We start from the raw sequence: 14,310 nt of genomic DNA on the forward strand, positions 1-14,310 counted from the left end.
TTGTTTTTTGCCTCTTGAACCACTTTCTTCTTCTACTGCAGCCTGATCATCCTCATAGAAAATACTGCAGCGCTGTGCCCTTGAGCTGCCCGCAGGCCCTCTCTCTAGCGCTGCCTGCCTTATACCTTCTTCCCATCATTACTCAGCTATGCTAGATCCCCTTTCCTCCAACATCCACTCTGAGCTGGCTGACTGCCGCTTGATTTGACCAGCAAATCATACTAACATGCTACTAAGTTCTAATGTAAGTTTATTCTCCTGGGTCATACAACTGTTTTTCAGTAGTGATCTTTTAGAGACAGTACCTTTAACTTCAAGTCAGCAGCTCTGGGGGCAGGCTTTCAGGCAGCACGCAGACCTGGCGGAAGGGTTTTTTAGGGCTTGCTTGGCCTCCTGCTTCTCCACCCTCATCCTGAACCGATTCAGACCTGGTACGTTTGCCCCGTGTGGCCAGGTTTCAGGCTGCCTCCAGGAGGGCTTGTGGGGCATGCGGGCTGGTCTTATATGAATGGGCGAAGGAAGCAGCTTTGAGAGAGAGCCTCCAAAGCCTCACTGTCCTTCCTGCCCCACTGCTACCAGTGATGCCAAGGCTTCGTTGGCCAGTGGGCTGGCCTGCAGGCCTCTGGAAATAACACCTTCCCATGCAACTTCGAGACTTTATTCCGGGGCTCCCACCCTGAGCTAGAAGGGACCCTCACCAGCCCAAGGCCCTCTGTCCTTGGGTGGCTACAGGGAGGGTCGCTTGGAGAGGCACTCGGTGAATAAGAAGAGCCTCTAGCCTGTGAATACACCTCCCTGAAGCTGAGGACAGGCCAAGTTAGCAGGCCTGAGTTCCGGTCCCTGCTCAGCTGCTCAATGAGGGGTGGCCTGTAATTTGAGGGATCTTCAGTTTTTATCTGTTAAGTGGGGAGATCGAAAATGACGGTGTGAAATAGATGAGAGCAGGGAAGGACGTGGCGGATAACGGGTGTGAAAGTATAAAAGAGCGAAGCAAACATAGGAATATCCATTGTCAGATAATTAAGCTTTGATCAACATAACCGGCCGTGTTGAAAATAGGCCTTTATGTTGGCCCTCATAGAAACAGCTGTGTTGGGAGCCTTGCATTTCACCAGACTGGCCACCAGGACACAACACCAGAACGTGTGGCTGCAAACCAAAATATTCTGATTGTTGGGCACAGCGTCTCACTTTTCATCTGAGTGTGTTTGAGACACACAGATACAATTTGTCTAGAAAACCTTGATTCTATTTTTGGTTTTTGCCCTGACCTTTGGGAGGTCAACTTGAGCTATATGAGCTGCTTTGTGGGTTTGTAAAAATGGGAACAACGATGCCTTTTAAAAATAATAATATTTTTCTTCTCAAGAATGTAATAAAGATAAAACAGGAATCTTTCTTGAAGATAAAACTTTTAATAAAATGAAGTTGTTATTATTATCATTATTACTATTATTGCCAGTGCTAATTTCCAAGTGGGTACTTTGCCAAGTTCACATTAGCACAATTCTTTTGACCACGCTGTTAGAAATTCTCACCTTGTGATCCACACACAGACTTCTCCTGCAGCTTCTAGAAGTTTCCATTCACATCACTTATTTACCCTTTTCTGTAATTCTAGGGAGAAAGTAAGGTTTGAAAAGAAAGGGGACTTCTGTTAACATTTTATGTAATAACTGAAGCTATATATCCTCCAAGCCCCAAACTGTACAATAAAAGTTCTCTTGGATACTGCTTTTCTCCCATAATTCCTAGCACATAGGCTATTAAGTTATTAACCAGCAATTTCTCTGGCAGCATATTAAACTTTGCTTTTAAACAAGTCACAGAGGGGGGGAAACATGCATCTCTCATAAAAAGAATAAAAAACATACACCCTCTAAAACGGTTTCCCCAGGCTTTGAACAAATCCCAAGCCCCACACAAGGTCTCTTTTTCCTCATTCTCTGCACATAACTTGAGTGTTAGTACATTAATGAGAAAAAGATGCCTCATAGAAAGATGGAAAAATATGAGGGCCTCTGGGGTGTGGGCGGCTCTGTGGGGGCCCTCTCAGAAGGCAGGTGAGCCTGAACGGAGGGATAAGGCAAAGCCTTGGCATTGGGGTCCTAGGCTCCTCTCGAGCAGTGGCGTTCCCTGGGAAGCAGAGGTGGCTGTGGCTTCAACCCGGACCTTAGAAGTGCCCCAGTGCCTTCTGCAGGCTGCCTGGGCCATGCCGAGTTCCTCCTCAGGACCCTGGTAACGTGGCTAAGGTCCTCTGTTTCCACAAATTCCATCCCAGAAACAAAAGCTGCTTTTCTAGGGAAAGCCCCTGTGCTCACTAGGGCATGGCTGGGACATTCGGTTCCTTCCTGGACAGACTCACAGCTCCTGTTTCTCTTGCTTTGTGCATGGCAGCTCAGTAAGAACTCCCCATAAACTGGTCAACCACCAGAGCAGGGCACGAAGATGGCTTCACTTTAAAAGGAAAATCCAAGTAGGAGGGCTACGGGGCAGCTTATATGTGTGGGTTGTGAGTATAATAAACACTTGCAGAGCTCCAGACCAAGAAAGGCTGGATAGAAGTTGGAGCGTAATGTAAAAATGCAGCTCTGCCGTTGCCACCCCCCCCCAGGGGAGGGCAAGGTAAACGAGCAGCCCTGGGTAGCCCGCCAGCCCTGCGTGCCGCTGCCAGCTGGCCCCGCGTACCGATCTCAATTCTGGATGTTACAGTGGGGGAAAATAACTTGTTTAAAAATATATATTCTGCAATTCATGACCATTTGGCATCTTGGTTTAAACAAATCCCCTATTGTTTCTCTAAGAATGCCATATGATGGCTGCTTGGCTGTGGTAAAAATGGAAGTCAGAAGGGAGAAAGGGGTTCTTTTTATTTAATTTACACTTCCACATTTATATGACTTAATGTGGCCTACATCAAAGAAGTACCTCCTGGCTCCTAACCACAGCAGCTCTTCCTTTATAACCGAATGTAAGGAGCAGCAGCGTCTGGTCTGCGGACAGCTACCATTGTAGAGACTTGAACTGCCTAGGACTGCAAAGATGGCCAGCGCCAGGATCGCTGGGGGACCAAAGGAAGGTCAACAAAATATCCTGTGTCAAGTCAGCCGTTCAGTTTGTCCTCGGAGGCTGTGTTCTGATGGTTAGTCAGGGAAGGTTTTCCTAGAGGACAGACTGGGAAGTGACTTTTAAATAAAGAACGTGGTGTGGCTGGACATTGTCAGGTGGGGGGATTATAGCAGGATGTGGGAATGTGTTGTAGACTATTTTCCCCTCTCTCTCTACTACCATTCTCCCTCACTCCCTATGCTTCTCGTCCCTCCGTTGCCCCACTTCTCACCTGCCTTCTCTCCTCTCCTCCCCACTCACTTTCCCGCTCCTTTCCTGGTTCTCCCCAGTCTATTTTGGGCCTGGGGGTGGTCCCCAGGATACAGCTTCATTAACTCCGCTGCTGGCTCTGTGGTAACAGGCTACAAGTGCTTTTTTTCTCCCCATGGTTGAGGACAGAAGAGATCTGCATAGGAGAGGGCCTGCGTAGGAGCCAAGATTAGAGGAAGAGCCTGCAGTCGGTTGTGATGAGACCCTGCTTAGGACTCGAGACCAGGGTCATCCTAAGCCACCAAGCTTGTCAGCTGCACCTGTTTTGATTTTCTGGTCTCCATTCTTCCCTGCATGTGGCAAACATGTTTCCACCTTTGTATCTTTGCTCCAGTGAGCTCTCTTGCCTAGAATTCCTTCTTTCCTTTCACTGGCCAAATCCTTCCATGTCTCCAGATCCTCCCTTAATGACATTCCGTCTGATTGCTTTTTGTGTATTTTGTTTTTCTCCACATACACCCTCCCCCCACCACCACTACTACCACCACCACACACACACATAACAAGACCATAAGCTCTGCAAAGCCAGAATTTTGTCCACTCCCTCCTTTTCTGTCCCAAGTAGGATGTCCCCCATGGTGCTCAGGAAACGTTTCTAGATTAATAAAGTTAAGCCATGAATCTCATCAGGACTCTGGGGAAGTAGTTTTCTGGGGACTGGAGTGACCCCAGACCCTGACTCTGTTCAAGTCTAGACACGGACTCTTGACTTAGAGATCTTAGTGGACACCAGCAGCCTAAAGCCAGGACAGCTGTTTGTAACCCTCTGAAGATGATAGTGCATCTTCTGGAAGAGTTCAGTATGTCCAAAGTGAACTGTCTGTCCCTTCCAGGGAACCCACCAAGGCTTCACTACTAGTGAGTGGGGATCCCAGCTCTCCAGAGGGGATTGGGCTGATGGGGTCCCACTGGGGAGGACTTGAACCCTTTGGAGTTTTGGAACTCTTGAAGGTCACCCTTAATTTAAGCTCTCCTATTTGGGGCATTTCACTCATCCTCCATCATTTCCTGATGATCTTTTCCTCTCACATCCCCTTTGCACTTCTTGTTATTCTCCAAACATGTCATGTGCTCAAGTCTTTGGACATGCTGCACTTCCTCTGCCAGGGTCACTCTGCACATGGTGTGCATCCCAGACTTTTCCTCATTCTCTCCCTCTCTGCCTACTCACTTCCTGACTCACCCAAGTACACTGAACAGTTGGCTCTTCCACCATCTTTCATTTTCACTCTGTCAACCCTTTCTTCAGGGCACCCATCACCCTCTAGTATGATTGGTTGTATGTTTCTCCTGCTAAATTAGTGGCTTTCAAGTTTTTTGACAGCCACTCACAACAAAAATAATGCATTTTACATGGGACCTAATGTGCTATCTGTGTGCTATGTGTGTGTGTATATGTATACACAACACTCATAAAATCTTGCACAGTTTGAAATTTTAATAATGTCTACATAAGCCTGTAAAAAATGGGACAGGGAATTTACTCAAGATTTAGCATATTTAATTTCAGGAATGTTCTCTTTCAACATATCCACTATCATTTTGGATACCAAGCATAACCTTATTGATACCATTCAGTATACTATAGGGTGGCTCATTACCTGGAAAAGAAAAAGAAAGGCGTTAGAACAAATCAGTCAATATTTTCACTTAAAATTATTGCATTTCATACATGATTTACATCTTACATAAAAAATAGTGGATTATAAATTTATTCTGGGCAAGAACTTTACGAGTAAGGAAACAATGCTACCTTTATTACTTTGATGCACTCTGATTATATTTTTCTCCTCCCTCCCTTCCCTAGCTTACTCTCTTCTTCCTCTTCCTTCCTCCCTACCCCTCTCTCTCCCTCCCTTCCTTCCTTTCTTTCTCTTCTGCTGGTCACCATCCACTGGTTGATTTCATAACCAACAAAATGGGTCATAACCTACAGTCTGGAAAACACTCTTCAGGACTCTAAGTTCCTTGAGGGCAGTGACTGTGTCACTGAATCATTTCATATTTCCAAACACTGGCACTATTCCTGGCTCTCCTCTTAGTAAATGTTTTCTGAATGAATGGGCCTCAGTGAAAAAGCTCTGCAGCCACTGGGATTCCAGCAAGGACAGGAGAAGTGAATAATTTATCACAGATTTCCCAAGAGCTCCTGCTGTCCTCTAGACACTAGAGCCATTGTGGACGTGTCTGGGAATCCCTACTCTCTTTGCCCTGCCTTCTGCCCCCCGCCCCCCAATTTCCAGGAGACAGGGCAGGAGGTTTAATGAAGTTCAGAGATTTCCCAAGACAAAAACGTATTAATCAGGTTCTCGGGTAGATACTTGTCAAGGGACAAATGATTTTAAAAAGTGGGAGAAAGCAAGATTCTTAACAAGTCCTTCGTTTCATTTTATATATGTAAACGTAGTTCTCATAGTACCTGATTCCTGCTACTCCTTCTAAAGCCACTGTCTGGCTGTTTTTTTAGCCCATCTGTTAGACCCTGACCACTTCAGATTTTTTCAAACACTCTAAATCTTCATTATACCATGCCCCATGCCAGGGTTTTTCCATTTGGGGGTAGAAAAAAGCCCCGAGCCCACCAAAACCCTGTGGCTTGGTTTCCTGTCCAGCTGGCTTGCTCTTCCCAGGATTCTATTCCCATCATCAAAGTGGCTTGACAGACCGAGAACAAACCTCTGGCTCACCCTGAACTCACAGTGTACCATTTCCAAGTCAGAACAAACACCAAGTAATAGTGAGAGAAAAAAAGAAAGAGAAAAAAAATTATTTTCCTGACTTAGAAGCCAGTTCAGAGTGAAGCCCAACTCTGACTCCAGACGGGGATGTTATACGGCTATGGCTGCGGCTGTGGTGTGTTCACGGGTGGAGCCATGAACGGTGGGCTGCAGGCCAGCATTTCTCTCTGGCTCAGTCTCTAAGGAGAAGCCATGGATGGATGCCTCTGTGGTCCAGATCCTCTCTTTTTCCTGGAATCAAAAGCAGCAGCATTTGAGGGAGCCTCCCATGATCTCGTTGACTACCTCAGACTTGGCCTAGAGCTTCACAGTTACGGGAGCGGTCAGAGTGGTCCCTGAAGTATTCCAAGAGGATAGCAGGGTCACCGGCCTATGCCAGGTCAGGAGAAGATGCAGAGCACTTCAGCCTGGCTGGGGGCTTTACAGATTGCCAACCTTTCCTATATTCATTTAGAAATTTTAAAAAATATATTAACTTAGCTAAAAATCTCATGGAAACTAGGCTCTTCATCAGACTTGAAAGTCAGACCAGTTCCCTCAAACTTGCCCTTATGGTTCCACCAACAGAAAAATATCCAGCATGAGAAGCTACCCTGTGAGGCCACATGGGAGCAGGCGGTACATTTTAACACTAAAAAGCACCAGTTAGCACAGAGTATCCCATCTCCTAAAAGCCTGGCTTGCCTTGCTCCTGTTCCCACCTTTTCAACACATTCTCTTATCTTCTCAGTCTGGTCTCCCCAGGTCCCTAGACAAGCCAGACTAATCCCTTCCCACCTCTATTGCCCCCTCTCAAAATGCCCTTCCTTGTCAACTTTGTCTGTCTAAATTTTTCCCATTTTTCATGGCTCAGTTGGAATTATGTCTTCATAAACCCTTTATATTTCTCCAGTCCACCCTGCTATATTCTTTCTCTTAACTCCTTAATTCCTGTCCCAATGTTTGACTTTAGTTTTGTCTCTATACTAGACGACATTCTCTAAGACCACAAATCATCTCATGTGCATTTCCTCCTAGCACCTAACTCAAGGCTAGATGCTTAGGAGGGTTCCATCTGCTGTCTGCAGGCCATTCACTCAGCCCTGTGCTAGATATCTGATGACTCATTAACCCCCTGCATTGGGTTTTCTCACTTTCTTTCTCGAGTGACCTTTTCTTTGGCAAGAGGAAGGTCCTACCTGTTAAACAGTGGAAATGCTAGAATTGTAAACAATATCATTGAAGGTTTCATAGACTGTGGGCTTTTCATAGTGAGTAGAAGAGTAAGGACAGGAAATTATGATTGAGAGACCTGGGGAAAACTGGATAGAGACAAAAAATAGGGGCAGGATTGGGGGGAAATTTTTCAATTAGATGAATGTTTTAAACAACAACAACAACAAAAAAAAGGAACTGTAAAATCCTAGAAGAAAATATGGCAAAACATTTTTATATATATATATAAATCTTGGAGAAGGGTTAGACTTTGTGTGACATAAAATCCAGGAGCTATAAATAAAATTAATATATTTGCATAAAACTGAAATTTTTGAATTGCAAAATAAAATTATAAAGTTAAAAGACAAACGATAAACTGCAAAAACATTCATAACACGTGATAAAGAACAGATTTCTTTAATATACAAAGAGTTCCTACAAATCAATAAGAAAAAGACCAACAACACAATGGACGTAGATTTTGAATACAGCTTACAAGTATCTTTTTTGAAAAACATATGAAGTGATGGTGTTCAACCTCACTTATAATAAAATAATTGTGATTTAAAACAACGAGATATTATTTTTCACTTATCATCTTGGCAAAAATCAAGAGTTTAATAATACACTGTGTTAGCCAGACTGTGGGGAAACTGGAATTCTTACACTGTTGGGTGAAATTGGTAGTCTCTTTGGAGAGCATCTTGTCAAAAGCAATCAAAATTTTAAATGTGCAAATATCTTTATTCCAGAAGCTTGATTCAGCTTCTAGGAAATTCTCTGAGTACTCATTTATATGCACAAAACTGATGTATGTACATATTTATTATGGCATTGTTTTCAGCAAAATGTCTTAAACAATCTGAATCATTTCAATACGGGATTGGTACATCCATGAAATGGAACAGTTTACAACCATTTTTTAAAATGAGGCAAATCTCTTATGTTTTTAGTAGAAGGATATTCAAAGTATATTAGTGAAAAAAACGTAATGCTCAGAACTTAGTACAGCAAGTCCTCAAATAATGTTGTTTCGTTCAACATCATTTCATTATAAGTTTGATGAGACGTTGTAGGAACTGAACTCTTGTTTATATCCATTAGCCTCTGGTCAAATTCGTTTCCTTATTTGGCCTTTCACTTAAAGTTGCAGAACCTATTGACAATGTTAAGTTAGGACTTACTATATATAGTAAACCACTAGTTTGTGTAAAAATAAACAAGTGGGTAGCTCTGGATAGATGCTTGTAAATGAATAGAATGTGCCTGGAAGGATATCCTGAAAAGTAGTAATAATGGTTGCCTCGGGGAACAGACTGTGGGTGGGGCATGGAAAAGGAACTTGATTTTCACTGCATGCCGTTTTGTACAGTGTGCTGTTTGAATTATTCTCATGCCATGTGCATATGTTACCTATTTTTTAAAACTAATTTTTAAAAAACAACCAGGTGCAGGTATGAAATTAGGCCAAACACAAGGTCGACATATAAACGAGGAGTTAGGGCAGGACAGGAGCCAAGGAGCAGGCAGACACTGTAAGGGAAGCCAGTTAGGGGGACGGCAGTGAGACAGGTCAGCAACAGAGAACCTTGAAACAAGACAGTTTTGTTTTGAATTAAAAGTATCTGATTTGCTTTTCATACTAGAACATATGCTAGCCTTGGATGTGTGCCGCCGTTCAGGGTAGACTGGGAATAAACTTCAGGGAAATGGTCAACTGTTCGTTTACAGGGAATGAGAAGGACGGGTTCAGGGATCATGGAAATGGAAATCCACTAGCCAGAACACAGTGCCGTTCCCTGATCTGTTGGAGGCAGAGAAGGGTCGGGAATGAACGAACACTTAGGGAGCGTCTGCCATGGCCAGGCACCGAGATAGGTGATTTAGTTGGCTGTGCCACACCGAATGCTCACAGAAACTCACAGAGGTGATTGGGGCTCCTTTTGTACAGGTCAGGACTCTGATTCAGGTCACAGAGATTATCAACAGCAAAGCCAGGATTCAAACCCAGACCTGTCTCTACTGTTTTTCCTACTTGTGCTGAATTATTAGTACACCAAGGAGGTTTGGGCCCTTTTCACGGTCAGTCTGAACTGAGGCTCAGAGCCAGGGACTTTCGGTGCTGTTCTCAAAAGAAAGTCTTCATTCTTTCTTTTTTATCTAGACCCCTAAATCCAAGCCCACTAACTTTTTCCAGAGTGTGGGTCAAAGAGTAAAATGAACTGCTTCATTTATTGAGAGAAGAAAAAAATCCATTTATTGGGAAAGGCATGTCTGCTCCAGTGTTTGTTAATGCTTTCGTGGGTTTGGTTTTCAGCAGGCTACTTTAAGTCCATAGATATGGTTTGTCATATGTGAGTGCAATTCTCCTTCTCCAAAATGCTAAATCGGTGATACTCATAACCAATGACTTTCCCCCTCAATGTGTTCACATAGGAAGAAAATAATAGAATCTAGTCCACCCTGTACCCTATCTCTTTATTTTCAAATAACTGGGGTAGGATACTGGTTTTTGTTTGTTTCAATTTATGTTATTTGGAGCCAGAACATAGAGTTTTATCTGTTTTGTACATGCTTAGCCCTGGCCTTCACCACGTGCTGTAGGATTTCATTTTCCCACTTAACTGTGTTCTCACCATTGGTGATTTTTTTTTTTTTAAACCATTTGCTGTAACTCCCTAAGCCTCATGACATGCCTGGTAGAAAATACCCATTTTATCTTTTCTGTGACCCAGGCTTAGGCAGAGAAAAATATCCATTTATTTTCTGTTCTTTACCTTTCTAGGCAAAACCCATGCTTGGTGACGAGAGCTGTATATATTGATATTCTCCTCCTGTTGACTCGCTGCCTTGACAAACTCACAAAAGGCAACCAGCCAGGTATGATTCATAGTTATATCATATTTTGGAGTGATTACAGGTTTTTGAAGTATAGGTGGGGTTTTGAGTGGCTCCACCATACACTCCCCCCGCCTACTTTTGTTAAGACTAACCACACATCAGAATTAAACATAGTGTTATATATATGGTTCTCTCAGAGAGGCTTCTCAAGGAAACTTGTCCTTGTTTAGTTGGAAGTTTCCTGTTTATTTTCTATTTGGTCATTCAGGGAAGAGTGTGGAGTCTACTCAGATATCCCACCCCTCACCCCACCCTCTGTTTCTGAGACCTTGGCTCTTTCCTCTTTCATGCATTTGCTTTGAAAGGTCGTCATTTTCAATAACTGAGAGGTTTTTTCTGTTCCATTCTGTGGAGATAACTGAGCTGGACTCATTTGATGCTGGAGTCTGGATATTTGAGACTCGGCCTCAAATCCACTCCTCGCTTTCTTAAGCTCTGACTTTATATGTGTTCCTTGGTCCTATTTGTTTCCTGGTATGGGCCCCAGATCCACATACAATTGTTCTATTTTAATCATGATTCACAAAGTGGTTTTCTTAAAAGGGAGAAGGGCAACTCCAAATAAAAAAAAATTTTTTTTGATGTGTTTATATAAGAGGCTGCAGGAAGTGCTGTACATGAGTTCCAGGCCACAGACTGAAACTGATTTTCGTCAACACAAACTGGAATGCAGGGTAATGAGCCTACAACTGGTTAAAATCAGCCTCTTCTAATTGATTAGGCCTGTCTAAAGGAGGCTACAATTACAAAGTCAGATTCTGAGTACAAGCAGGCCAGGCCTTTCCTCTGTTAAATTTAGTCTGTCAATGATTTGTTGTCTTCAGTAAATATATTCAGGCTGTCAGAGCTCAGCTCTGCCCATATGGAACCCTGTTCCCAAATTCAAACCAATTGAAAATGCTTTGAGGGGGAGGTGCGAAACGGCCTCACCCGGATCAATGCATATTAGCCCCCAAAGCCCCTGTGGTCATGCAGAGGTAATGAGAACATGCCTGCACTTTCATCAGCTCTGCATCCCTGCACAGGGGTAGCTGTCGTATCCGTTTGGTAGACTAGGACCATATAGTTTTATAGCTGCAAAACAGTCCTAGTTTATGCCTCTTGTCTCAGCATAATTATTAATAGTACCCCCTTGTACTTTTGAAAGTGTCCAGGTTTGCACAATAAATTATAGGTCACCCTACCTATAAAGAGACCTCAGGGTTGTGTCCACTTTCCTTTGCACTTACTTGAGCTCACTGGGGTCCAGAGAGATTATAAATCACATGTTACCAGATGTAAGTTGTTTGGGGTTTCAACTATTTTTGTATTTTGGTTCCACATTCCATATAGCTTTATAATACCTCTCTGCTTAGGGTCTAAAGGTCCTTGGCCAGGAAAGAGTTGCTCACTATTCACAAGTCCAATCAGCGAAATCTTACCAGAGTTGTGTGGTTGACGGTAATCATTGGTTTATTTGAACTAAGTTTTTCTTGGCTTATTTGTACCATTATTCCTTATCTGGAAGGGTTAACCCTTGAATGTTATAAAATACCCCCTCCTCCAACTGCCTGTCCTTGACTGACGGGTTGGGCTCCTCCATGAAGATGACTTTGGCCATTTTGAATCATCCTTTCCTCCAAACTGTTACACTATTTAAAGTTTATACCCCCAATTAAATGTGATCAAAAGCTGTCATTTATTACTCAACAGTATTTTACTTGCATTGATGTATTATTCCTCTTAAAGTCATTACTTTGCACACCGACAATAGTTTAGTGGTTACCAGAGTTTAAGGTGGGAAGGGGGGGAGTAGAAGAGGGTAAAGGGGACCAAATAGGATGATGGAAGAAGAACTGACTCCGGGTGGTGAACACACAATGTGATATACAGATGATGTATTACAGGATTGTACACTTGAAACCTATGTAATTTTACTAACCATTGTCACCCCAATAAGTTTAATAAAAAAAAAAAAAACAAAGAAGTCATTACTTTGCAGAATAATATGTGAAGAGGATGGGATACTTTTACTGTAGCATAACAGCCATTGCTGTAAATATTTTATTTTGCACTGTCCAATATGGTAGCCACTAGCCACATGTGCCTCTTGAACAATTAAGATTTGGCTATTCCAAGTTGAAATGTTCTGTAAGAATAAAATACACACCAAATTTCAAAGACTTAGCATGAAAAAAATAATGTAAAATTTCTCAAGGTTTTATATTGATTACATGTCAGAATGATAATATTTTTTATATACTAGATTAAATAAGATGTATTTTTAAAATTAGTTTCACTTGTTTCATTTTACTTTTAAAAATGTGGCTATTAGAAAATCAAAATTGCATATATGGCAAATATTATATTCCTATTGGACACGTACTGAATTTGTCCAGTACTTTGAGAGTTGCCCTCATAAACCACAGGCTATATGTGTATGTATACACATCTATGTCTATCTATATGAATGTATGTTTTCATTTGATATATCCACACAAATAGTTGTAACAAATTTTCCTCCTTTGAAGGTGAATTAGATTTTAGAACTAACCAAATGTCGAATACAATGGTGATTAAGATGGATAGCACTGTTTAGGATAAAAATAAACTGTGAGCTTAAACTAATGAAAACTATTCTTGTGTGTTTCATAAATTATTTCCAAAAGCAGTTTGAGCAATAGCTAAGTATATCACCATGCAAGGTGATTACTTACTTAGATGTGTAGCTTTTAATAGGATTTCAAAATAATGTCATGGCATTATAGTTTTACCTTGTCTGTATGTTGAAAGAATGGATCATGTCTTAGATTCTTTGTGCCCCAGCTAAGCACACAGCAGGCTCTCATTAATGGGTTTGTTATTAACTGATTGAAATGCAGAATTTTCCTCAGTTTTTAGAATAGGAACAGTTGCCATCAAAATATAAGTCTTATTTAAATTCATGTATCAACCAGATGTAAATTCCTTTTCTGAATTCAAATAAGATGTGCATGTCATGGATATATGTTTGTAAATATGTACATATCTACCACCATTATTGGCTCACAAAGCTCAGAGTAAGGAATATACCAAATAGGCTATGAAGCCAGATCACAGGGTTTGCTTCCCAGGTCTGCCATTTACTAGCTTTGTGACCTCTGGCCAGTCATTTAACCTATTTGAGACACCTTTTCTTACTTGTAAACAGGGTTAATAATAGGATCTATATCTTAGAGTGGCTGTCAACTAATACATGTAAAGCCCTACGTAAAGAATGTGCTTTGCATGGCACAGAATAAGGGCTCAAAATATTAGCCACCGTTAATATTATTATTATCATTATCTGGAAACCATGCATCTACTCCAGTCCCCTGCAGACCAGCAGAATTATGGTCTACCCCTCACATGCACAATTCTCACATTCTTAAATATCTTCAGGAAAGAAGAAATGCCTGCTTTCTTAGGAAACCACTGAAGCATAGCATACTTGACAAGAATGTCAGGAATCCACTTTGGAAACCACTTGACTAGGGATGCTGCTGCCCCTCTGACTGATCCAGAAATGGATCATTTTTTATTGTTGTTCATTCATCAAACATGACATGCTAGCATAAGGCAAGTTGAACACCTGTATCTGGAGATACACATGAATATGTCTTGAGCTTAAAAGTAGGTGCAATACAGGATTACTGCTGCTATGAGGCAAGTGTATACGAAATACATTTAAGGCACTAAAGAGTCATTTCTACCTGGGAGGGCAGGAAAGCCTTCATAGAAGAGGAGGTGGTCGAACAAAGTTTTGAGGATGAGTAGAGATTCACCAGATGGGCAAGGTGGAGGTGGGCATTATAGACCGAGAAAGGAGCACAGCCAAAACCACAGAGGCACAAGTCAGAGCAGCCTTCAGAGAGCCAGGACAGGTGTGACGGAGTGCTGGGTTCCAGGCCAGGCAGGTGTGACTAGAAGGGAAGCTGAGGAGGCAGGAACTCAATCATGGCGGGCCTCATAGGCCAAAGTCTAAGGTGTTTGGACTCGATCCTCTAGACCAGTGGGTCTCAACCTTCCTAATGCCGCGACCCCTTAATACAGTTCCTCATGTTGTGGTGACCCCCAACCATAAAATTATTTTCGTTGC

At 42.3% G+C, this 14,310-nt stretch overlaps 1 protein-coding gene across 1 annotated transcript in view; it reads left to right on the forward strand.

Moving 5' to 3' along the window:
- Window positions 1-14,310, forward strand: part of THADA (THADA armadillo repeat containing) — a 323,536-nt gene that overhangs the window by 223,241 nt on the left and 85,985 nt on the right. Inside the window, exon 30 of the mRNA XM_019647913.1 lies at window positions 10,099-10,193. Within this exon, the coding sequence (XP_019503458.1) occupies window positions 10,099-10,193 (95 nt within the window). The remainder of the gene's footprint in view (window positions 1-10,098; window positions 10,194-14,310) is intronic.

This window comes from Hipposideros armiger, unplaced genomic scaffold, assembly GCF_001890085.2.
Source record: "Hipposideros armiger isolate ML-2016 unplaced genomic scaffold, ASM189008v1 scaffold_118, whole genome shotgun sequence".
Classification (NCBI taxonomy): Eukaryota; Metazoa; Chordata; class Mammalia; order Chiroptera; family Hipposideridae; genus Hipposideros; species Hipposideros armiger.